The sequence below is a fragment of the Phocoena phocoena genome, chromosome 7 (genome assembly GCF_963924675.1).
Source record: "Phocoena phocoena chromosome 7, mPhoPho1.1, whole genome shotgun sequence".
NCBI lineage: Eukaryota > Metazoa > Chordata > Mammalia > Artiodactyla > Phocoenidae > Phocoena > Phocoena phocoena.
This window is the reverse complement of record NC_089225.1, coordinates 48,433,183-48,460,058: the sequence shown is the minus strand read 5'-3', so window position 1 is coordinate 48,460,058 and position 26,876 is coordinate 48,433,183. Positions and strand designations below refer to the sequence as shown.

Sequence of the window (26,876 nt, the reverse complement as noted above, 5' to 3'; positions counted from 1 at the left end):
AAGTATTAATTTGTTTTCATGGATATATCTGTTGATGAATCAGAAATGTTTTATCATTTCTGAAATATTTTCTCTCGCTTATATTTGCACTTAAATGATATTATGATTTGATTTACAATTCCAGTATTATTAACACTTTTTTCTGGATTTGAATTTTAGTATAGTTTGAGATTTTATATTCCTCAGAGGTGGGACTACAATATAGTATCATACTGATAAAATGATGTCTAACTAACTTTTAAAATTATATTGTGACTACTACTAAGAGTATATTTTCACTTGATTACAGCTCCGAGTTTTCAAGCTGGCAAAATCCTGGCCCACCCTGAATATGCTAATTAAGATCATTGGCAATTCAGTGGGGGCTCTAGGTAACCTCACCTTGGTGTTGGCCATCATCGTCTTCATTTTTGCTGTGGTCGGCATGCAGCTCTTTGGTAAGAGCTACAAAGAATGTGTCTGCAAGATCTCTAGTGACTGTCAACTCCCACGCTGGCACATGAATGACTTCTTCCACTCCTTCCTGATTGTGTTCCGAGTGCTGTGTGGAGAGTGGATAGAGACCATGTGGGACTGCATGGAGGTCGCTGGCCAAACCATGTGCCTTATTGTTTTCATGTTGGTCATGGTCATTGGAAACCTGGTGGTATGTATGTATTACAAATGCTCATAATTAAGAACAATATCAGACAGTGGCTAAGAAGGTGGCCTGATGCAGCAGACACATCTGGTTTTATCATCAACAACCTAGACTCAAATCCCAGTACTAGCACTCTGAGCATGGGCAAGTTGCTTAACTTCTCTCAGCCTAAAATTCCCCGACTATGAAACTATAATAACAAAACTGAAATCTTATGGTTTATGTGAGGATTACATGAGGTATACCCGTGACAGTCCAGGGACAAAAATATTAGTTTTTAGTTTTCCTTCTTCAAAAAAAATGTTTTTATCAAGACTAACTTTGTCCTAATATTATTTTTTATGGCCTGAATTATTTTTATTCTATTATTATTTTGATGAGATTATGATCTCCAGTAATTCTAAACAAAAGACTATTGAAACTGTTCTTTACACATACATAGTTCATATTGTTTGCTTACTCAGAGGCATAAGTTGCATATTACCAAACTTTGAAGACAAATTTCAATGAAATAGTGCATTATATTTTAGCTATGTATTGTAATTATCCAAACATCTTGGAAATATATTCTTCCCTGAATTTGCTTTATTAAAGGAAAATAAATTATTGAGGTTTAAGTTATGCACATGTATAAACACTGACCAGATTTAAAAGACTTACTTTTAGCTCTGACTTAAAAGCACTAATATAGAAGCACAATTTGTATGTTTATGTGTTTTAATGCTTACATTTTTCAATCGTGTGGTCAGAGTGTTTCTTTATGCTATCATACTGAACCTTTCCTTTGAGAAGTACATTTCAAATGAGACTGCTTAGAAGAATGTTTGTGGGATACCTGTGGACATGCAATTTTTTCAGAATAGTAAATAAGGAAGCTCTAGATTCTGAATAAATCTGATATAAAAATAAGGCAACAAACTGGGGTCCTGGCTTAGCATGAGTCTTCCTACCATGTAACATATTTTGAAACTCAGTAACTACATTTCAAGCTAAAAATATTACTATAAATAAATTTTATTTTGCATCAGCTATAATGAATTCTTCTTCTATTATTCATATTTTATCAGTTAATTGGGTAATATTTTTCCCCATGTATCCAAATGATACACTGAGATTTCTTCATGTTTTCTGCAAAAAAAAAAAGTAAAAAGAAAAGTAATTTATATTATATGGGTCCAGCCTAAACCCTGGAATAATTTTAGACTTCTCTCCATCTGTTGAACTATTTGGACACATATATTTCAAAGTATACTGATGAGAAATGTGTTAAACCTTTTATAATTCGCCTTTAGTAATTTCTGCTGCTATAAAAGTTTGTGGTCATGGGACAATGGAATTTGTATTTCAAGTATGTTGTTTTAACACATATCCATCAGGCTATTAAACAGATAAATTCATTATTTACACACATGAAGCTAGACATTCCCTAGACAAACTGGTAAAATTCAGTAAAATGACTAAAATGAAAATATCTCTTTTTTTTCTCATTGGCCAAAACCACAAAAATGGGATTTTTGTCTTTTCACTGGCAACCCTGAGTAGACACAATTTAAATCTTAGAACCTCCAATTTCCTGTTGTCCTTCTTGGTTTGAAAGGAAGGGTGCTTGTTTTACCATTTTGTCCTTAGAGCAGGTAGAAGATTTCAGGTTCTTTAAATGGTGTGTGATTAAGACAAGGTTTCTGAAATACAGTAAGCATTCAAGAAGCAGCTGTTGAATTAATTTTAGCAAAGATCTATGAGTTCCCTGTTTAAGCCATTATGTTTATGCATACTTCAATATTAATACAGCAAAATTTTCTTTTTTTCTTTTAGGTTCTGAACCTCTTTCTGGCCTTATTGTTGAGTTCATTTAGCTCAGACAATCTTGCTGCCACTGATGATGATAATGAAATGAACAATCTCCAGATTGCAGTAGGAAGGATGCAAAAGGGAATTGATTATGTGAAAAATAAGATACAGGAGTGTTTCCAAGAAACCTTTTTCAGAAAGCCAAAAGGTATAGAAATCCATGAAGGCAACAAAATAGACAGCTGTGTGTCCAATAATACTGGGATTGAAATAAGCAAAGAGCTTAATTATCTTAAGGATGGGAATGGAACCACCAGTGGTGTAGGTACTGGAAGCAGTGTTGAAAAATATGTAATCGATGAAAATGACTATATGTCATTCATAAATAATCCCAGCCTCACTGTAACAGTGCCAATTGCTGTTGGAGAGTCTGACTTTGAAAACGTAAATACTGAAGAGTTCAGCAGTGAGTCAGAACTAGAAGAAAGCAAAGAGGTAAGAATGCTTTTAAAGCTTTTCTTGCATTTCCTATAAAAAACATGCACAAGTTACTTAGTATTTTTATTGTGCTTATATGCATTATTAAAAAGTGTATTGAAAGTCATATATAAAGTAATGTTGGAAAATTATGAGATATTCTTTTTTGAGAATTCCATCCATTGAAATTCTAACTTTCCACAGAAAATCATCATTCTGAATAATTAGTATATTCATCTTCTTGATAGTTTGAAAGTCTGATTAAAAGATGTGGCCTTCAAAAAAACAGATTTTATTTAATATATTCTATTCTACATTCTATTATGCTCTTTAGAAAAATAACAATGAACCATATTTTATTGATCATTGTTAAAGTGTTATCTCCTTACTTTCTATAATATATTAAGTTTTGCTATGATTTTTTTAATGTGAAAGTTTTGTGTACTTTTTGTTCTCCTCTAAACCTTTTATTGCCTATGATAAGAGTATTATTCATTTATTAAAATTTTACACATATTAGGAAATTAAAAGTAGTACTGATTACATTTTGCCCAGTCAAGGATGAGCAAATCTATAAGGTCTTCCAGATTAACTTGGAAATAGTAAGAACTATTTAGAAAAACTCTACTTAAGGATTACAGTTAAACTGTAGACTGGAAAGCTGTTCTTACTGTCATATTACTACTTACTTAAAAGAAAAGAAAGGAAATTGTTCCTCCTGTAGGATTAAAATTCATAGGATCCTATGATAGTAGCTTAGTGGTATTAATTCTGCAATTCTGCATTGTGCAGAACAGGACTAAATTTTTTATTATTACTTATTTATAGACTTCTGATATACCAGTAGGAAGCAGAAAGTTAAGTCTAGCACAGGCTTATAAAAGACAGGTTTTAGCATGAGGGTATAAATATTGACACCACAGGAATCAGACAAATGATGTCTGATTCTGTGAGCATATTTGCATATTTTGGAACTTTCTTTTTTTAGTAATATGTCAACAGATTTGTATAAGTAGTAAGTAGCTGACAGTGTCAAAACTGATACCCTCCCGATCCTTTTTTTCAGGCATTTCAGAGCTTCTGAGATATATTATAATGGTAAATTTGAAAATATTTTGAAAACGGTAAAAATACACACAAAATGTGTATTCTTTCTCCGAAAATTCTTTCTTCGAAATTCTCCGAAATTCCACTCAAAGTCTACTTAGAGAGTTCAATTCTAATTTATGTGTTGCTCATTCTGGTAAAATAAGAATTCAATTTAATTTTATTTTCCATCACTTGACATAGATTTATTTAAGAAAATCATCAATTAATTAACAGGCATTTATTGAGCACTTTTGTGAATTCAGCACTCTGCTGGATACTAAGGGTAAGGAAGAGTTAAAGGAGAGATTCATAACATAACCCCCTTCAGGGAAATCTCAGCATCTTTGAGGAAGCTAATACTAACTCACAAAATTATTAAAAACCTATTAAAAAGTTTAATCCTGTAGGACTGAATACAAGATTATACAAGTATTGAGAACAGCAAGAACATAGCAAATTGTTAAACGGAAGAGATAAAATTAAAGTAGGCCTCAAAATGTGGGTCAAATACATGAACAGAAAGCAAAAAGCAGAAACTTACTAAACAAAAGCCAGAGTTAGAGTGAGTTTAGTATTAAGGTGCAGTAGTGAAATAATCAGCATGTATAAAGTATTGGTTGAAAAGACTGGAAAAATATGTATGGGTGAGTAAGGTAGTTTCAGATTATACAGTCTTTGAAGTAAGTCAAGGAGCTTGGAATTGGCTGCATAGTCAATAAAGTGCTAAGCAGGTGAAAAGCAATAGGAAAGTGATGTTTTAGGAAAATTTATTTGATAGCAATAAGTAAAACCGTTTAGAGTGAGAACTGTTATCTTGGGGAATGTGGTAACAGTCATTTGATAATAATGAGGTGACAGAATTCTGGGCTACGGTAATAAGTATGGGAACTGAGACTAACTGGCTTTTGACCAACCTAGTAAAGAATCTGAGAAATTGGGAAAATGGTGATGCAACTGTCTGAAATGGCCTTTTTAAGAAGGTTACCAGGTTTATGGGGGAAGAGAAAGAATTCAATTGGGACATACTGAATTAGAAGTGGGATATAGTGAGAACAAGAGACTGAATGAGCAGTCAGGGTTTAAAAAATAGATTTAATAACGCAGATTTCATAATTATCTGATTCCTTGAAAATAGAGGAGTTCCCTAAAGAAGTAATTACAAAGAGAAAATAAGGGAAGACTAGGGACAAGACTAGCTTGGGGTCAAGAAGAGATAGAAAAGCCAAAGAGGCAGAGAAACATTTGCTATGTTAACATCATAGGTTTCATCTCACTGCACTCATGGAAATGATATATCTTAATTTCTTTTTACCAAAAAGTTGGTTTCCAGAATACTTCAAAAACTCACTTTGTTATACAGCAGAAACTAACACAACATTGTAAAGCAGTTATACTCCAATAAAGATGTTAAAAAAAAAAACTCTATGATGTCCACAGATATTTCAAATTATTGCTTTAGGAGAATACTACCTCATTGTCATGTCCTTTTTTTTAATGACTAAAAAATCATAAACTTGGAACAATGAGATACAATGTCTTCATTTTCAAGTCCTTGAAAACATTTTATTATCTGAACAAAAATTCTTTATTGGGTGGTTTTTTAAAATAATCATCTGTCCTCTTCCAAGCTAGTTTTGGATACATGGAATCCAATTACAGAATGTAATAAAATTGTTTAAAGTATACAGATATATTAGAGGGAAAATACTTAAAAGTAAATATAAAATTAAAACTTTTATAAAGCTAGGATAAAATTTCAAATTATTTTGCACAGTAAAATTAAATTCAGCAGTAAGTTTTATGTGGATGATTTTTTAAATTAGTACCAGAAAAACCTTGGAAGAATAATAGGGCAATTCTCACGTATGCTCACACAAAGTTTAAAAGTACAGTTGACCCTTGAACAACACAGGAGTTATGGGTGTCAACCCTACATCCAGTTGAAAATCCGAGTATAATTTACAGTTGCCCCTCCATATACATGATTTCGTATCTGCACTCCCACATCTACAAATTCAGCCAACTGAGGATCCTGTAGCTGTAGTATTTACTATTGAAAAAAATCTGTGTGTAAGTGGACCTGCACAGTTCAAACCTGTGTCGTCCCAGGGTCAACTGTACACTGTTTTCAAAAATAAAAGTAAAAATCAGCATTATAGAATAGATTTAAATAAATTCCAGCGAAGTTCAGTTTTGATCTGAAATTTCTGAAAACTGCTGGCATTGAACACAGGTCACATATCAGATTCACATTTATGTTGGCTGGGTTGTTCTTTTTTATTAGCTATTGCACACACACACTCATACACACACACACACACACACAAATTAAAAATAACGTATCCATAAAGTGGCATATTGGTTCACACTTCTTAGTTTTTTGAACACAAGTAGATAAAGAACATTGGGCTGTGCTTTGGGGGACACAAAATATCCTTTCTCTTTGCTGACAAAGTGAAAAATCATACAAGTTAAACCTAACAGACCGATACATTTCAAAAGAAAGGAAGAAAGAAAAGAAAAAAAAATTTGCACCACATTTCTGCTTTAAGAAGAGGCAGTAAATTAGTCATTAATTTAGATAGTATTCGAAAACTCTAGCCGCTCTGTTCCTTCCATTCATTTTCAAAATATCTAGCTATACCACAGTTGGGGAGAAATGATCTCTAGAAGTTTTTAGAGATAAAAATATGAATTGCTGTTATTATATTATGTAATACATATTTTATATATGTGTATCTATTATATGCACCAGTAACATAAACAGACTGGTATGGAAATGAACATAAAGTTTTGCATGAAAAAAATTTTAAGGAAATTGAAGGCATGAATTTCAAAATAGTGATCCTTTTATTTTGTAAAACCTTGGAATTGTATATATCTTATGGCAAGATATAATGTAGAATTTTGTTTTTATATAAACATGATTTCTTGACATTTTTATATAATTATGGATTTTTTACAATTTAGTTCTTGAAAGGTTTCATTGTCTTCCCAGGTGAAGGATATAGAATAAATGCTCTTAAGAAGCATATTTGAAGTTGAATTCCAAAGCTCAATCTAGGAATATCATACTGTGACCTTCACTGCTTACCATTCTTACTTCTCACAGGGGTAAAATCAAGCTGGAGCCTTCAAGAATGAAACTCTGGTGTTTTTTAACCAGCCAGAGGCTCGTGCCACCACTTTTACCCAGGTTACCCAAGCAAGTTGTACATGTACAATCACTTTCTAAATAAATTTTGACTGGCCTGCATGCTACTCAGCTACGTTCCTTCCCCTGCCATGGCAAGGAAGTGCTAGACGTGCCCAGCTGCTCTCTGCTGAATCGTGTGACACATCACAGCATGGTCAGGCAAGACGGGCAGTCCCAACACCGTTTTTGATTCTGTTAATGACTTTCCAGTTTAGTCTGTTTAGGCTTTTAAAAGCAATAATTGCATGCTCTATAGGATTTATATCTATTTTAAAACATGATAGAAATGTTTAAAGTTCAAAACACTTAAGAACTTGAGAGGATGCATTTTTTTTCTGCTTTTATTTCATTAAAATAAGACCACAACTTTTTGTTGTTGTTGATTCAGCCCTTATAAGTAAACTGTATTACCAAAATGAGCCTCACAGGGTTTGACAGTGTTGCCATTTTCAGATCATTATATTCAGATCTGTGAATATAATTTTCAACCCGTCCAATTCATGTGCTCCAGATAGAAATGTTTGCTTTCATGTTTTGGGGGAAAGCCTCCATTAAAAAAAAAAAGAGTAAGGTGATCATGAGATTTTGGATATGAAGGGCCATAGTCTGTATACATTTGGGCACCACATATCTTGGATTTTCATGTAGTTTGGGGAAGTTGTTAAGTCATGTGTCTGCCAAACCCTAAGTGATCACTGTAATTAAAAAATGAAAAGCATCATGATACAGGATAGGAAAATTCATCGCATCTTAATATTAAGTAATTGGTTCAGTGTACCCATTTTTTTAAATTTCCCTGATCCACATTAATTTCTCCCTAAATGTTCTACCTAAAACTGAGCAGGCAAAAAAGAGACTTGGAAAATTTCCTTCTTTGGATTATTATTTATTGATTATAGTTTTATGAGGAATAAAGGATATCTCCAAAAATTGCTGTAGGTTTGTGGATGAAATAAATCTTTAGTTTATTCTCTTGACTCAACTTTCTCCTGTTACTGGAATCACAGCCAGAGTGAGTGTTCTTGTTTGTTTGTTTTTGGGCACACCACACGGCTTGTGGGATCTTAGTTCCCTGACCAGGGATCAAAGCCAGGTCCACAGCAATGAAAGCCTGAGTCTTAACCACTGGACCACCAGGGAATTCCCCAGAGTGAGTGCTCTTGAAGGCAAATTAAAAAGCAAAAAGTGAAAAGTTCATGAGTATTAGCAGTTTTCAAGGCTTTTGGTGAAAAAAAAAAAACCTAATTAGAGCTTGGGGTTTGTCTGTAGCTTTAATTTATACATACTCTCTTCTTCTTTAGGGATAACTGAGAATTAGCTGTAAAATGAAACAAATTCAGACATAAAATTATAAATAAAAATTTTTCTAAAATACAGCCCCTGGTGATTTATGTAATTTTACTTAAAATGACTTTTTAGTTTTAGGAGTAGAACAAGATTATTAGTCATCGAAGAAAATCTGATTATTTTTTCTTCACAAGCAGGGCAGAATTAAATGGTACTGGAAAATTATCTTTTACACCATGTTTATAACAGGATTCCCTCTTTTTCAAAGTCATTATGGAAACTTTGAAAATGATGCTTGACTAAGGTCCCAAGCACGTACCCTTCTAGAAAAGGCCCTGTGCTCCGTTTTCAGAATCTGGAGAGCAATGGGAGAATACCTCTAGCTTCCCATTTCTGTTACGTTCTCAGTGTCTTCCAAATGCTCTCTGAGAAACTGAATGTGACACAACTCTTTCAGAGGCACAGATGGGAGTGTGAAAAACCATTTTAAACCTATCTCGACCTTTAGAGAAAGGTTTTGGTGCTTCAGTGTACTTCTGCTGAAATAAAAATCAAGGCAAGTTTAGATGGAAATTTTTGTATTATCTTCTTAACATAAACCAGCTTTTTCTTTTGCCTGCTGGATGTCCTTTTACCTTATTCTTCAATTACCATATAATTATTGTCAGTTTCCTATATTATGTTCGTAGTAAGGCTCTTTTAAAATAAAAGGTGCATGAGGGGTGTTACACATTTAAAATATGTTAAGGCCAAACTAAATAGAGATGGTTTATATTTTTAACCATTCAATAAGTGGTCCAGAAAAAAAAGAGCTATTGGTTTTAGTCGTGTTCCTCCTGCCTTGGATATGCAGCCCAGTGACCTCACTGTGTGGCTACCTGTCCTTCAAATGAAATATAAGTCAAGATATGGATATGCATATCCAAAAGATCAGACTAAGGCCCTGATAGATTGTGTAACCAAAAGATTTTCTTCTTTTACTTTCAAGACAAAACCCAGAAGTTTTGAAAGAAATGGCTAGATTTTAAAGGCAGTCTGTAATGGCTGAATCTTTTATTTTTGCCTTTTGAATCATATAGCAGTTTGTGAGAGTAAAACATTTGATAGCTGACTGAAAATAAATGAAATGTGAGCGCATTTCGGTGGAAGTAGGCCAGTTGCTAACATTCTCTTCCATTTCTGAAAGTTAAATTTCACTATTTAATTGGATAAAAATTGAGCAATATTCGCCATAAGGGGGGATTTCTATATAAGTTCATGTTATCAGGGGAAAATGGCCTTTCTGGGTGCTGATTCTGTCATTTCTTACAAGTAGTATTTGCAGCTAACCATGAAAACTTCACATTCATGTACCATGTCTTTGAGAACATGGTTCTTGGACCAGCGTGCGGCTTCCACAGCATTGCGCCGGGCTTCTGCTTCAGCCAGGCATGCTTCCTGTGGCTGAATTAGGCCTGGAGAATGTTGCATCTTCAAACCTGCTTTCCAGTGTGCATTTGTAGAGCATAAGTCATCATCCCTCTGTAGACTCAGTAGTTTCTACAAGGGATGGAAGAATCTAGCCTTAAGTGCCATAAAATATTGGACGGATAGGGAGAAAACAGTACAAGAAAACAAATGATGAGCTTGTACTATGTGGTTTTATATGGAAGCTTTCTACTGTTATGCCTATATACCTAATTACATTTTTATAACTACTTCAGAACAAGTATTAATTTTAGTTATTTAGTATAGTCATCAAGTTCCTTAATGTGGAAAATTTCATTTCAGGTATCTTTTTTTTTTATCATTTTAGTAGCACAGCTATGGCAATTTAAAGAAAGTAAGTTATTCTTTGTATTTATCATCAGTCACCTGCTTTTAAATCAGTTATGTGTTTTTAAATAAAATTTGGAAGTCATTTTGGTATGGCTATGATATAATGTATGACAAACTACCCTCTACCAGAGTATGAATGCCAAAATGTTGAACTTAATTAGAAATGTTTAGATTATGAAGATAGTATTATATCCATGTATAGAATTTTAAATGCTTAAGTAGTTTTCTAGGATATAAATTTCAAAATTTTAAAATACAGCAGTAAAATTCTTTATGTTTCCAGTGACTAAAGTTTATCAGGCAGTATATCTTAATTGGTAAGTTGTTGTAACTTAATAAGAACACAGTCTAAGCTTTAATTTATAAATGTAGGTAAATTCACAACTTTAAAATGTTTATGTAGTTGATACAATATTTTTATAACTTCATAGGATAAAGTATATGTACCTTCTTATGACAAAAATGTGGCCTATGAAGATTACACCATGAATAAGCCTGACTCTCCAACTAGCAGGAATTAACTTTATGCCAACTTTCATAGGAAAAGGAGCCTCCCACAAAACACTTTCAGTGGCAGAAACACTAGCCTACCAACTATTTTTTAAACCTTGATTCATCAAGTCTCTGTCTAAACATTCCTTAAGGAGTTTTGCAGAGCATAAGGTTAATGAGCTTATCCTTATAATCAGAAAAACTCCTGGATAACGGTGAAGCAATTCCGCATGTAAAATGGGTTCTGCTCATTTGAGAAGAGCAGAATACATGCAGAGATTTTTTCCTTGTCTGTTTTCAAAAGACATGCTATGCTTCATAATGCCAGGCAGATAGAGGTAAACTAACTCACACACGGACCCTCTCTGCTTTACAATGTACATTACCTCCACAGCCATTTAGAAAATTGAAATTATTTGTATTTTAACATACTAAACACATTCACAAAAGTTTACAATCTAAAGACAGTACCAATAACAAAGACACATCCAGAGGTCAATACTTGGTAAACGGTGGATACAACTGTCATTCAGATTAATGGCTACCAACACTTGTGCTGTAAAGGATTTGCTTTAAATATTTGTATTTAAATATAAGACACTTGTGTAATACATGGCAGAGAATTATAATGCAAAACATTGAACATTTCACAACTGTATTAACAGTGGTAAAATAAGAAGTGAAGGGTGAGTATATTTTCTAAAGTTTTCAAATGGAAAAGTATATGTGTATTTGCGTGTGTATACATATATACTTATTACTTTCTTCCTTCAGATTTCTTTATTGAATGTCTGCCAATATTTTAGAGAAACATTTTGGAAATATGTGTTTTTACCACTAAAATATCATTAATAATTCCTATTCATTAAGAAAATGCATTTTCTAATACAACTAAACAGACTTCTGCAAAGGCCACAATTGAGTTACATATCAAAATGAAGAGATCAAATTATCTAAACACTATAATTCTCTCTATAAGTGTAATAACAAAATGCATTCAATTTTTCATAAATTCAACATTACCATTTAGTGTCTATTCTATGCTTGAATCTTTTGGTGTATAGATGTATATTTGTGTATGTGTGTACATTTTAATATATATGTATATATGTACATAAATATACAATTTTATGTATATATATAATTTATATATATTTATGAGAATATTTGGTCAAAGCAAACAAGTATTATGGGCAAAACGTTCTATAAAATTTAGCATGGAGAAATCATAAGAAAGAAAGGCTTCATGGAAAAAGTGGATCGTGACCAGGCTCAGAAGAAATTATTCAGCTTGGATTGGCCAAAAGGAAGAAGAAACATGAAGCTTTTTATAACTAACCTCAAAATAATTTGGTTTCTTACTGGTTTTATTTATACAGTGGATATTATTGCTGCCACTCATCAAATGTCAGAGTGTCCAACCCATAAACCACCAATGAAATTGGAAGGGAAGAATTATCTAGTATTTTCTTGGTTATACCAGAAGCTGCTGCAATTCTATCCAGCAGTAGCTTTCCTGGGATTTTCTTAAAAGAATAAAGATATTCTGGCTGTAAGAAGCAGAAAAATCCTGAGAGAATAAAATATGTCTTTACCTTCCACCTTTCCAAAAAGTAGAGGATTTTAATGGTAAAAATTCTTGTACTCTAATGATCCTAAGAACCATAGGCCATAATCGATGGCCTAGTCTCTCTTTAACATACTCCAGACTAGGAGATATTTTATTATAGAATTATATTTTGACTTAGGGTAACTTTCATAATATATTTAATTGGACATGGTTAACGTCACCCTCAAAGTAATACCACAGAAAATATCATCTGGATACTACTCTTCCATGTTCACATTATAAAGTATTAAACTACATTTGCATGGTGAGTTCAAAAAATCAAGAATTTTGAGCCAAATTTCCTCCAATATGACTGATGCTTAAGGAGTTATCCAGGTATTTTTCAGTAACACATTAACTCTTTCAGAGGGTTAGGGCAGAGTGACCCTATCACTCAGCTACTAAAGTTAATGGGTCCTTTGAAACCATTAACATGTCCATGTTCTTTCATTCTAAAAGTTTTACATTCCCTGGGTTGTGCTGTATGTCATATCTTTGCATCACTTTTCATAAAGCATTGCACATCCATAATGTCATCCCAAGTGGTATCAGAGTACTTATTAGATATTTATTCTTGCAACACTAAAGTGGCTCTTCCTAGCCACGTGGCATATCACAATAATTTTTTTAAAGGAAAAATTCACAGCCTGATCACATGTTGAATTCGGAATATGCTCCTAATGAAAGTCTATACAGATTTTGAACAATGTCATTTATGAAGAAATTTCCATTTCATTTAGAATTCTTTGGCAAGTATTGAATTCATTTAAGCAGTTCAAAAAAGGGAGAGAAAGAGAAAGAGAGATCTATCATGTTTCTGCTAGTAAAGTAAAAAGAAAATTATGTAAGGCAGAGAAAAATATAGCTCAAAGTTGAACTATAATGACTGTGACTAATGTTAATGTGCCACTCTTCCTTTCTAAAATTACAGAAACATGGACAGTAGTTACAGACAACTGGTAATGTTCTTTGCCCTCTGAACATTTCCATTGAAGAGTGGAAATTACAATTTGATTTGAAGCATTTTAATTAATATAATCAATAGTGAATGTCAGCATACCAAACTTTTATCAAACTATTCTTGATTTGGCCTGAGTGTTGATGTATTAAATTATTTTCATATGGCATCCATAGACAAATAGAGATCATAAACAAGTTAATCAGTAAAATCACTCCCTTCCAAATCAACCACATTGAATGCTGTCTAACCATTTTTTGTCTGAATCAACTTAGTAGTTACATTGTTTTAAACAATAGGACTTCAAGTATGTTAAATTATTAGTACACAATTATCAGTACTGTTAACAGAGTCAAATGCTATCACTACCACCATCATTTTTTCACACCATCACAGAGCATTTCCAAATTAGCTGAATAAAAGGGGAGAAAAATCACATCTTTGCAATGCGGTTTTGTTTCCAGAAATTAAATGCAACCAGCTCATCTGAAGGAAGTACAGTTGATGTTGCTCTGCCCCGAGAAGGTGAACAAGCTGAAATTGAACCCGAGGAAGACCTTAAGCCAGAAGCTTGTTTTACTGAAGGTAAACAAGCTCTAATATGGTTAAATGTAATCTCCCTTCTTTCCTTACAGAGACTAAATATACCTCATTTGAAGAAAGAAATGGTGAAGGCATATTTATCTTTGTTTTCCTCTTTTCTTCCAAAAAGTTAATTTATCTGTATTTCCTGATTATACTATAGCAGCTACTGTGCCTGGACAATTAAGATAATTTGACAAGTCCTTTTTTTCATCCTCCAGAATGTGGAGAAGTGAACCCTAGAAGATAAATGGCATTCTGGAACACCATCTCATTATTGATAAAGCAATCCCTTCAGACCTCATTGGCAATGTTGTGATTTGATTTATAGATGCTGCAATAATTACACTCCATCTCTAACAGTTTCAAATGTGGTTAATTTGGGCTGTGACCAGAGCTGTTTGGGGATATAGATGTGCTCTAGAGCCTTGTCAGGGAGACCAGCAGTTATTCTCACAGTGACCAGTACAGTGGCTAGCACACAAATCAATAAAGGTATGCTGATTCCGTGTGATTGGATTGAATCCCATAAGTAGTAACTCAGAGCAGAAGAGTGGATGGAAGTTTAGAAATAACATGGAAGCTAAGAGCGGGAGGACAAAGGAAGAGAGATACTGACTGACAAGATGAGTCATAGGTGTGACTAAGAAAAGCACTGAGGTTGAAAATAAATAGCTTGGGAAAACTGACAGTGGATGATACCTTGGGAGACAGGGGAATTTTCTGTGTGAAAAGAAGTGTGTAAAAATCCAGGATCACATCAAAAAATGAATAAACAATTTGAATATGTAGTTTTTCCCCAAACCTGAGAGATGTTCTTGTCCATGATTGGCCTTGAGGCAAAGAGAGATCCTAAGCAGGGTTAAAGACTGGAACCATTTATACTCAAGCAGCTCTTTGATTCTAGGTAGCTGGCTGATATGTAAGTCTGAGAATGATTCACTATACAGGAGGGATGCTGAAGATAACTAAGGGATGAAGTAGCCAGTTGCTGTATAAAATGATGATCTGAGACTAGGATTGGGGAGGGAGGAACAAAGTTTATTTCTTCCTATTTAAGATTGAAATATATTTTTCTAATTTATTATATTTAATGTTATCTTTTAGGATGTATTAAAAAGTTTCCATTCTGTCAAGTAAGTATAGAAGAAGGCAAAGGAAAAGTCTGGTGGAATCTGCGGAAAACCTGCTATAGCATTGTTGAACACAACTGGTTTGAGACTTTCATTGTCTTCATGATCCTTCTCAGTAGTGGTGCTTTGGTAAGTGTAACGCATTATTGGCAAGAATCAGGTTCTAGTGAAATAGCTTATCTCCAAAAATACCAGAAGCATACACTTAGTTTAAGGAGCAAAACAAGAGGTATATTTGTACCTTGCAGAGCTTGGCACCCAGGGTTTAACTATGCAAAATTCATTACAGAATAAATTAGAACCATGAGCAGCCAGATGCAATTTCTCATCTGGTGCTTTTCTAACAGATGTTTTCCTTACTGAGACAACCATTTCCAGGGACATTCTGTAACTACATTACCTTCCATGTCAAATCCCATCCAGTTCTCCCAAATAATCATAGTAATATTTATGGACTAAAAGTGTATTTTTTTATGTCTAATCAATTTATTCTTTCAAAATGAGCCAGATCATTCAGAGAATTGATGAAAGTAAGGTTGGAATAGGCCAAGTCTATCCCTCGTTAACAGAACTTCTAGATATTTTCTGAGTTCATATTACTTCTCTAAAAGCATGTCTTTGTAGAAGTAATTGAGATACAGATTTGGGGGTGAGAGGCAGAGAAGAAAGCACAAACTAAATCAGTAAAGATACTGACATTTTCTTGCCAACATTTTCCATTAGTTTTAGTCTTTAGATTTCGTCTGGTTCCACATTTGTCTGATACTAGCCAATGTTTATCAAATTAGTGCTTTGTGCCAAGCATTCTACTAAGAATTTTATCAAGTATTTGGGTGGAGGCAAGACATTCAAATAAAATAAAAGCATTCTTGATTCACAGGCTTTTGAAGATATATACATTGAACAACGAAAAACTATCAAAACCATGCTAGAATATGCTGACAAGGTCTTCACTTATATATTCATCCTGGAAATGCTTCTCAAATGGGTAGCTTATGGATTTCAAACCTATTTCACTAATGCCTGGTGCTGGCTAGATTTCTTGATTGTCGATGTAAGTATCCTAAGTGATTTTTATGAAATTATTCTTAAAAGAGGCAAGTTTGACATTTCATATATTTCTACAATTAAAACCTTGACTTTAATTAGACTCTAGTTTCACCAATTCTGACACAATTATGCAATTATCTTTTTGAAAAACTACCAAAAAAATGCAAAAATGAGGTAAGTCTCAAGGGAAAGCAGCAGAAAAGGTCCTAAAAATGTGGACAGTGGTAAGAGAAAACACAGAGAGAGTTGTTCTAGGCCACAGGCAAATAGCTCTTCTTTTTCTGAAAATTAAGGATCTCAAGGTAAGGAATAGCTAAAAATCTGTTAATTGACAGATCTAGCTTATTAACAGTTCAATTGAAAAAAATTATCTCCAGGAGGCAAAATCAAGACATATTTGGGGCCAGGAATTGTCAGAATTGCACTCTAATCCCTTATTAGAGTGTATGTTACTAAATAATGTTAAAATAACCTATTCACTGTATTCATTCAGCCACAGAAACAATAAAATGTATTTCCATTCTTAAATCAGTAGTTAGATACCTCAGTAGCTAATGAAATATTTACCATGCAAAGAGATAGGTGTAGAAGCCCTGTTCTGAATCTGATTACCCTGAGGTGAATAGTCACAGGAACATTGCCAATAACAAGACCTGTCTGACTTGCAGCCTACTTTTTTATTCCAAGCAATGGAGAGGCACTGGGGCAAAATGAGAGTCAACTGGTCCTTTGTAGTCTGTGATGTTCCATTGCACAAGGCTTCTCAGCCTCCTCCACCTCAAAAAGGTGCTTTAAGCACTATCTCTAGCTGTTTCCCAGCAATTATAAAGCACTTTATTTTTAGTTCTAACGCTTGCCACTATGAATCAATGATTGTCATTATGTGTGCATTCATTCTTTTTATCGTCTTTGACAAGTGTGGGCCTATCTAAATTCTACTCCCCTTCCTCCCATACATACATACTCGAAGTTCTATAACCAAAATGTGTTCAACCCTTTGAGTTGAGACGAAATCTGGTGCCAGGTCACTATTAATAGATCAGAAATGACTTCCAACTTCCCGTGTCTGGTCTTTAATGAATAATAGAGATGAATCTCAATACTGTCCTGAAAAGCTTCCAAACAGGGAAGTTTAATATTTTCATATTCTGCAGATTGAACGGACCTTAAAGAATATCTACGCTCTATTCTACACAGTCTTCTAAACAATTTATTGTAAACTAAAGCCTCAGTTTGAAGAATTTTCCTTAGATAGCACAACTACTTAGTAACAAAGTTGAGATTAGTGTCCTAATTTCCTAATTCTCAATTCAGTGCTCCTTTACCCTACAGATTTCTTATCTAACTCGTACAAATGTTATATTTATATTTTCATACTGGCTTTGGAATTCAGCATGTATGATCTCCAGCTTTTCCCTGAAATGATGGGACACGAAACACATAATATTCTCTGGTTCGAAAAACTTTTGTCATGTATGAAGATCACTTAAAAATGTGATAGAGCTTCTCCAGAAAATTCTGAAATTTACTAAGATATTTTCATTTACTGAAAAATTTACATTCACTGAAACACTTACTACATTGTACTTAAGTCCGTGTATTTCCCTCATACAGAAGAAATAAATGTGATGCAAAAATCTGTCAAGGTTTTGTATCATGTTTGAATCCTTAGAAAGCTAATATAGACACTTAGTTAGCTACAGAATAATGTCAAAGAATGGTGCCCCCCAAATTACTTCCCTTTTAGTAAGTTTAAATTAGTAAAATGGAACTGGGTACCTTTGAGCAAGTTATGTAATCTTAAATGGATCTATCTTCTTTTCCCAAAGCAGGGACTAAAATATGTGAATTCATGTAACCTCAACTAATAACTTGTTCTCAGACCACTGGGTCCAATAAACTAAAGTAAACATAGAGTTAAAACACTTTTTGAAAGTACAAGTAAAACATACTTAAAAGGGTTTCACAGTCCATAAGATAGATTGCTATACCAACTAAGCAGTCACAGAAAGCTCAAAACAAAACAAAGCAAAACCCCAAAAACTGAAGTATAAGTAAAGTAACTTCAAACCAGAAGAAATACACTTTTAAACCTGGAGAAATTTATCTATATAAAATTTATCTATCTTCAATTCCCTACCTAAAAATAAAGGTATTGGGTTATCTCTCCAACCTCCGTTAACATTCATTCATTGATCTAATAAATATTTTGAGCACCTAATAAGGGCCACATGCTATTTGAGATAAAGAAGATATGAACAAGACAAATCAAGCCCTGTTAGATCTACAGGATCTAACACTCTAGGAGAGACTGGAACAGACAGTAAAGATGTAAACAAATAAAATCCAAAAATAAGATAAAAGCAGATGGTGATCACTGCTATGAAAGAAAACAGGATAACAGGATAGAGAATGACTGCAGAGTGGGGAGCAGGAGAGTTTTACCCAGAGTCTCTATGGAAGGTGTCTTTGATGAGGTAAATGATGAGAAATAGTGTCTCAGTACCTGTGGGCTGCTGTAACACAACACCATAGACTTAGTGACCTGTAAACAACAGAATTTATTTCTCACAGTTCTGGAGGCTGCAAAGTCCCAGAATAAAGCGCCAGCAGATTCAGTGTCTAGTGAGAGCCTGCTTCCTGATTCATAGGCAGCAGTCTTCTCGCTGTGTCTTCACATACAGGAAGGGACAAGCAAGCTCTCTGGGGTGTCTTTTATAAATAAGGGCACTAATCCCATTCATGAGGGCTCTGCCTTCATGACCTAATACCCTCCCAAAGACCCCACCTCCAAATACCTTCACACTGGGGATTAGGTTTCAACATATGAATTTTTGGGGGGACATAAACATTCAGTCTATAACAATGGGACAGTTATTTGAAGACCTGAGGGAATAGAAAAGAACAATCTCAAGGCGCCGAAGTATGAGCCAGGGACACTTAAGAGACAGAAGGAAAACTGTTGTGCTTGTGTGTGATGAAACACGGGCAAGAGTAATAGACATTAAATTCAGAAAGGCACCTAGAGGCCATGGTAAGAAACTCATGTTTTACTGTAATTTAATGTATATTGTACATATTATGTAATTTAATGTATATTGATTACGGTTCACAATGGGAAACTCAAGGGAGAAAGGGTGAGCAGGGATCTATTCTACTGTTTTTAAATTATCACATCTGGCTATGGTGAAGGAACAGCAAAAAAGTCAAAGCAGGGAGACCAATTAGGGAGCTGTGTTAATAATCTAGGAAAGAGAAGATTATGTCTTAGACTAAGGCAATGAGACTTACTGATGAACTGGATGTATGACATGAAGAAAAAGGAGAATTCGATTAAACAGAGTTTCTTTCAATCTGAACAAATGGGTAGAAGATGAAACCATTAACTGGAATAGATAAGATCAGAAAACAGGCTTGACAGGGCAAGCAGATGGTAGGTGGAAGAGGGATGTACTAAGTTATGAGATGCCAATTAGACATTCAAGAGTACACGGTGAGTTTTACCCAAGTCTCGAGTTCTGAAGAGAATCTAACACCTGATTATGGATTTGGCAGTCATCAGGAAAGAGATGACATTTGAAATCATGAACCTGGGCAGAGAATGCAAGCTGACAAACAAAAGAGCCCAGACCAAACTCTGGAGACACTTCAACATTTAGAAGTTGGGCAAAAGAGAAGGAACCAGTAAATTAGATTGAGAACTAGCAATTAGAAGAAAAAGGAAAACAAAATATACATGGTATCACAGAAGCCCAGAGGAGGATAGTTGGGTTTTTCCAAAGGAGAGGTGATCAATTTTGTGATCAAAAGGCTGCAAGGAGATCAAGTGACATGAGTACTGAGAAATGACACTTAGATTTGGCAGAATGGACGTCATTGCTGTCATATTTAAGAGATGTCTCATGGAAGTATGGAGATAAAGTACTAGAAATATTGGTAAGATTGAGGAAGAATGGAGGTGAAGAGATAGAGACAGCAAGTATGATAATTCAGGTTGGAATCAAGTAGGACAACTTAACCCATGCCTTTGTTGTCAGAATCGCACACTAGATGGACCACTTTTTCTAACTCTGTATAATTATTTTCTCCTATCCAAAGGCAAAAGATACTATATTCATATGAAAACCAAACTATCCTGTATAACTATACAAGCTATACTTTAGATGCTATTATTATCCATAGACTGAACTAAGCATGTGATCATAATTTATTGAAAAAAATTCACATTTCTTATGGTCCTTATGGATTTTTGCATAAGTGTCATCCCTAAGAAAATTCATTGAGCATCTATCATGACAACTTCAAAGTTGGTTCTAAATTACCCTAAGGTGCTAATGTTTCCAAAACACACTCTTGGTAAAGATTCAACCATCATGAAATATTTATTGGCCACAAGTGATTTCCACTTTAGAGACAGCACAGGTTGCTGATGTGGTTGAAATGAGATGCTTGATGTCTGCTACTCAGACATCCTGCTTGCTCAAGGGCTCCTTAGAATCCTCATCAGCTGCTCTGCTGAAGTGAACAAAAGGAGAATAGGGACATTTTCTGATTCTAATATGTATTTACAATTGCCATCAACCTCTAGAATCAGGTGATCCTGGCTGTTCTTGACATTTATTTTTGACATATCAGCATCCTCAATAATGAAGCCAGAATTGTTATTAATATTAGTAGCCACAATAAGATGCCTAGCACTTCCTGAACACTTACTGTGGGAATAGCACTAATTCAGAGCCTTACCTAATAATAAAGAAAATTGGTAACCCTGATTTAATGCTTACTGTGTACAACAGCTGCTAAAATCACTTTACATATGTTAATTCATCTAATCTTCAAAACTCTATGGTTAGAAGCCATAATTATTCTCATCTTGCAGATAGGGAAACTAAGACAAAGAAAAGTTGTTACTTGTAAACACAGTAAATAAGGAAGAGGCTAAGCAGGATTTTGTAACCAAGGAGTCTGGCTCTAATGACTGTGCTTCCTAACCCCTACATTACCAACCTCATTATCAATATCTCTTTTTAATTATACAGTATTTATTAATCCTCTTAACAATCCTGTTATGTAATTCTTATTTTTATCTCTATTTTGCTACTGATAAAATGAGGTTTAGAGATGTCACACAGCTATTAGGTCAGAGGTACCTCTGTCTAGCACTGTGCTCTTTCTTTGCCCCATATTTTTCAACAGAGCACAGATATATGTAAAATGTCATGTTGCACTAGTCAAAGAGTTCCCACATTACACTCTGAAGGTGGCTGCCTTTGGTGGTGGTGAATGAAAACAATAAGATGCCTTGCTAATATGTGCACATCTGCCTTGAATTTCACCTGGAGCTCTTGTGGAAATATTTGATTAAATTTAAAACTTTGAGGTAAAGGAACTGAATTGCTATAAATTATTGTCATTTGATATCAATTTCTGATCTCTCTTCAAACATACTTCCATGTAAACAGTCTAGTATGTGCTTTGGCTTTTTCTACAAATGTCTCCTAATAGGAATGACTCACTTTGTTCCTTTTCAGGAAGAATTTAATTCTTTTAGCATTATCAATTTACTAATAAGAAAATTTTTTCACTGGCTAGGTTAAAAGAGATAATCCTGTTAATTTAATAGCATAAAGTCTATATTCCAGTTTTTAAAAGATTATGACTTTTAGCCAATACTGGTCTTTCCTTAAACCCCAATTCACATTTCTAATTGCTTCCTAGATAATACTACTTATCCTCTTCCTGACTGAGTACATTCATTACTTTTTCCCTCCAGTCATGCATTTCTTCCTCAATGTCCTGTTTAGTCTGGTAGTGGTATATTTATGAAGCTAAGCTAAATGTCATCTTCAGCCTCTCCCTTTCTTTCACCCCTCACAGTCAATCAATCAGCAAATTCTACTTCCAATTACCAACTAAAAAATGAATTGGAGGTCTGGACCCTCCTCTTCAACAACACACCAACATCACAATGACTAACTAGACCAAGCAATGGCTTTTTTTTCTTTTAACATCTTTATTGGGGTATAATTGCTTTAAAATGGTGTGTTAGTTTCTGCTTTATAACAAAGTGAATCAGATATACATATACATATATCCCCATATGCCTTCCCTCTTGCGTCTCCCTCCCACCCTCCCTATCCCACCCCTCTAGGTGGTCACAAAGCACTGAGCTGCTTTATAAATGTTCTCCCTGCCTCTAGTCATGACCTTGTTAAATATCTCCCTTAGGAAGATCCACATGTCTCTTTCTTTTTCTAAAAGCCTTCCCATGGGATATCATACCAGCTCATCACTGCTAAGATTCTAAGCAGTGACACTGAAGGCAGATAAGGGCTCTCATGTATAATATTAATAACGATTAACCTTTGCTTTAATTCATTTAATCATCACAACAACCACTGAGGTATCCACTGTTATGATCCCAATTTTTTAGATGAGGAAACTGAGACACGGAGTAATTACTTAGCTATTAAGTGACTATATAACATATGTTCATTAAGTAAAATGTCAAAAACAATTCCTATTTTCCTAGAAAAAAACAATAATTAAACCTAAGGACAGATTCACAATTACATACCCCATAAGTAATCATGCTCACTATCAATCAGACTAGCACTTTTACTAGTATTTTACCAGTAGAGTACTTGATTAAAGATGATGCCTCCATTAGTAAAGATACTGTGATTTATCTTCTCAACATGAATAACATATAGCATTATATTGCTTTAATCGTCTTGAAATTACTGAATTATGGAATTCCAGGCAAGGAAGTAAACTTAGAAATCACCTGATTCAAAGTCCTCATTTTTAAAAAAATGGTGTCTGCAATATTTCAATGAAATTCCTATGGAACCCATGGTGTCTACATGCCACAGTGCAGTCCCCAGCGATGCACCACCAGAATTTACTCATCCATTCCCCAGGAATGAACACTTAGATTATCTCCAGTTTCCCTCTGCCACAAATACCATAATTACCAAGATGCTCACTTTACATGTCTGGTGAGCATTATGAATTTTCTAATCATGTAAAAAGTTATAGACAAATAAATAAACTATAAAAGCCTAAGATAAAAGTAGGAGAATGTCAAAAGCAAAGAGGCAGCCTTGAGTTACAGACCTCCGTTACATAAAAGTGTAAGGACTTTCATTTCTGACTGACATTGCATACGAACTGCTCTTCACTTCTCAGACACTGGATGGTCTTTACTCCATTCCTACCATAAATATTACCCATCCCAGCTGATCAAATCCTGCCATCTCCAGTATCCCCAACCTCCCATCTTCGTTAAGAGCACCACTTCCATGAAAGATTTGTACCTGTTCCCTCACCATCACCTGAGCCCCATTTTAGAAGCCGCTTAGCCGACTGTTCTGGAGTAGAAGGAAGGAGGTATGCCCTTAGCAATCTGAAACTCTAGGTGCCCTTCTCTAGGAAATACTGAGTTAGTCTACATGCTATTTAAACCCTATGGTACTATTAATGGAAAACCCTCCATTGCATGATGTATTAAAGCGGCTTTTGTGGTCTCACAAGGAAACCCAACCACAATGTGGATTATTGTTGCTACGTTCTGACCTCTGTAACAAATACAGATTTTACTTTGTAAGCCGTGAAGGAGTATTACACCATTCTGCTCTCTGGCAGGGCTGGAGAAAGGTGGGTGAAGGGACTCAAGAATGTCCAGCTTTCCTATACAGAGACTTTGAATCGATTCTGTTTTCAGTGCCATCCATTACCGCCTGTCTTAGAAGAACACAGGGCCTCCATGTCCAGAGCCTTTTCAGAGTCCATTGGAACAATTTGACTTACTTCAGGCACTTGGGTTTCTGCTGCTGCTTTTGCTCTGCTGAGAAAGTAATCATTCCGGTGTGCTTTATTTTTTCAAACTCCAGAATTTTTTTAGAACTCTCTTTCTTCTTGTCTCTTCTTGCATTCTCTTTGTATTCTTTTGCTTTCCTTCGAGTTAAATTTCAATAAGGAGTATAAATAAATATGTTGTTCAAACAAATATATTAAAATGAAAGTTTAGATGGAATTTGTATGTCTTACTATTTGGTTAATGACCTTTTTGTTACTGATTTGTAGGATCTCCTTTTACATTAAGGAAATTTACTATTTTGTCACATGTGGTATGACTATTTTGCTGATTTGGGCTTTTGTCTCTTGAGCTTTTTTTTTGTCACGTGAAAATGTTTTCATATTGGTTTAGTCAAATTTACCAGCCTTTTTCTCCCTTTTTGGTTTTTCTCATGCTTAGAAGGCCATTTGCTTTAAAGATTATTAAAACATTTTGTCATGCTTTTTCCCTCAGCTTTACAGTTTGAGTTTTGTTTCTTCATCCATTTTTATGTTTGAATTTTTGATCAGTCTGGAACTTATTTTGGTGTAAGGTGTGAGGTGAGACTCCAATTCTATCTTCCTCAAAATGGTTTCTCATTTTAGTTGTTTCTTTCACCTCTCATTTAAAATGCTACCCTTTTCTATGTGTTAAATCTTGGTATGCCAGTATGCCTTGCGTCTAATTTGGGTTTGTTTAATTCACTTCTTTGCCTACTAATATGACAGCTTTAATTATTGTAGATCTATAATTAGCTTTAATATCAGGTGGAATTTGTCCTTTCTGATTGCTCTTCTTCTTAAAACAATATTTTAGATTATTCTTATACTTTTATTTTTCCTTGTTAATATTTTAAAGTTTGTGTAGTTTCAAAAGACACATATAAACTTTAAAAAATTAATATGAAAAAATATATTACAACCGAAAATAATTATATTATTGTTTACAATAGTTTTTCACTTTATTCCCCTGATTTTTTGAGGTCAACAATAACATATATGTAAATAATGGCTTCTTCCACTTTTCTAATTGTTATAGCTCTTATTTCTTTTTCCAGAAAGTGTTAAATAATAATGTTGATAGTGGACATATTTTTTTATTTCTGGTTTTAATGAGAATGCTTCTAAATTTCTCCATCAAAAATTATGCAAGTCTTTGCAATGAAATGTATCATCTCGATGTATGGAGGTGATCATATGGTTTTAATCTTTTAACTGCTTATACTGAATTTAAAAAATTATCTTTAGCCATTTTAAGGGAAATAAATTCATATCACTTAGTTCATTAAACAATCACAGGACTTCCAGGGTCTTCTTCAGAACCGTCAACTCCCTCCTGCATTATTCCCTTCCTTCTCAGTCTCAACTGCCACAGGACTGTGGAAGGGTGTGGATGACAACTAAACCACCCCCTGTGGTTTCATATATTTTCTGGGTAGTAAGGTATCTAGGATCATGTAAATTTGTACTAAAAATTCAGTTTTTGGCAAAGAGTTTCTGTTACACTTTGCACACATTAGGAAGAATGCCTTCTGTGTTTAGCATAAGAGACTAAGATTAAAACACTGTGTATTGAAAGGTCGAGGACAAAGTTGCTGAGATGGGAAACACACTGGACTTGAAAACAGAAATTCCAGTTATGCGCTTGCCCCTTGCTACCTTTTCTTGGACTAGTCATTTGACTACTCTCAGACACAGATAACGAGTGAAAAAGATCACTGTAAGTTTTAAAGCACCCTACCAACATAAGGCATCATCTTTCAATTTTAAGTATGTTGAAAATCTTTAAAATTATTTATTTCAAAATTGCCTTTAAAGCATATTAAGTTTTTCACAATACTTAACTCAATAAGATGAGTTTTTGTCCTACACAAAATGACATGAAATCCATTAAAAGAGGGCAATTCACTAAAATGCAGCTTCTCTAGCAACACACAGAGCCGCCCCAGTGTGCAAGTGGTACCTCTCAGCTTTGAACCCACAACTTGCTATTCTTCCAGAACCTCCTGGTTCTGACCATTACCTTTCTTTTCCTTTCAAAGAGTGAGCTTCCTTACATCAGGGTCTTGAGAAATTTGCAGCCACTTCCCTTTAAATGCCCAAGTCTGAGGACTTGGTTGGGAAGATGAGGGAAGTCTTCAGAAAGCAGCTCCAGAAACTTAAAGAAGCTGTGAATGCTTCCGGAGGCAAATGAGCCCAGAATATAGAAGCCTGTGCGTTCTCTGATAATAACTTTCCCCATCTTTCCACTCTTCTGTAGCAGCGAACACTAGACAGAAATGAATAGCTTGATAAATTATACTGCCACTAGTGAAGTTTACCATTCAAGTCATTTATTTTTCTGTTCAATTCTGCGAGATGAATGTTAAATTAAATAATGAGGGGACAGTGGCTCCATTTGCCTGTAAAGTTTCAGTTCTGGTTTTGGTGTCACCTTTACACCATGACCCTTAAGCCATCCAGTGGATGTAGTAAATTAACCTCTCTCCGATGCATCAAGAAGAGGACTAGTAATATAAAATCCTTGCAAGAATTGAGAAGATAATCATACAAGTCATTTTCTGTGTTCTGTGGTTCAGATTAAGAATGAATTTTTGATAATGGAGGAAAAAGGTTGATATATGGTTTTGAAGTCAGATCACTTGGATTCTAACTTCACCTCTTTCTACCTGTACCTCCTTTTTTCTTTTTTTTTGAAGGGGGGAGTGTGGGGGAAACTCAACTTCCTCACTGGTGAAAAGGCAAAAGTAATAGTACCTATTTCTTGAGATTTATACATGTAAAACACTCAGAACAGAAACTAACATATAGTAAATTTTCAACAAATGTTATTATATTGAAAGAAAATAGAAGCAAATAAAGTCTCTTCCTCCCAAAAGGAAGGGACTTTAACCTTCTTTAACCTTTAACCTTAA

The 26,876-nt window shown here is 34.5% G+C and overlaps 1 protein-coding gene across 11 annotated transcripts in view; it reads left to right on the top strand.

Moving 5' to 3' along the window:
* Positions 1-26,876, top strand: part of LOC136125942 (sodium channel protein type 3 subunit alpha) — an 80,849-nt gene that overhangs the window by 43,732 nt on the left and 10,241 nt on the right. For all 11 annotated transcript variants that reach the window (XM_065880945.1, XM_065880938.1, XM_065880944.1 and 8 more), the window contains exons 15-19: positions 290-646; positions 2,456-2,926; positions 13,822-13,942; positions 15,047-15,201; positions 15,953-16,126. In XM_065880945.1, coding sequence (XP_065737017.1) covers positions 290-646; positions 2,456-2,926; positions 13,822-13,942; positions 15,047-15,201; positions 15,953-16,126 — 1,278 coding nt within the window. The remainder of the gene's footprint in view (positions 1-289; positions 647-2,455; positions 2,927-13,821; positions 13,943-15,046; positions 15,202-15,952; positions 16,127-26,876) is intronic.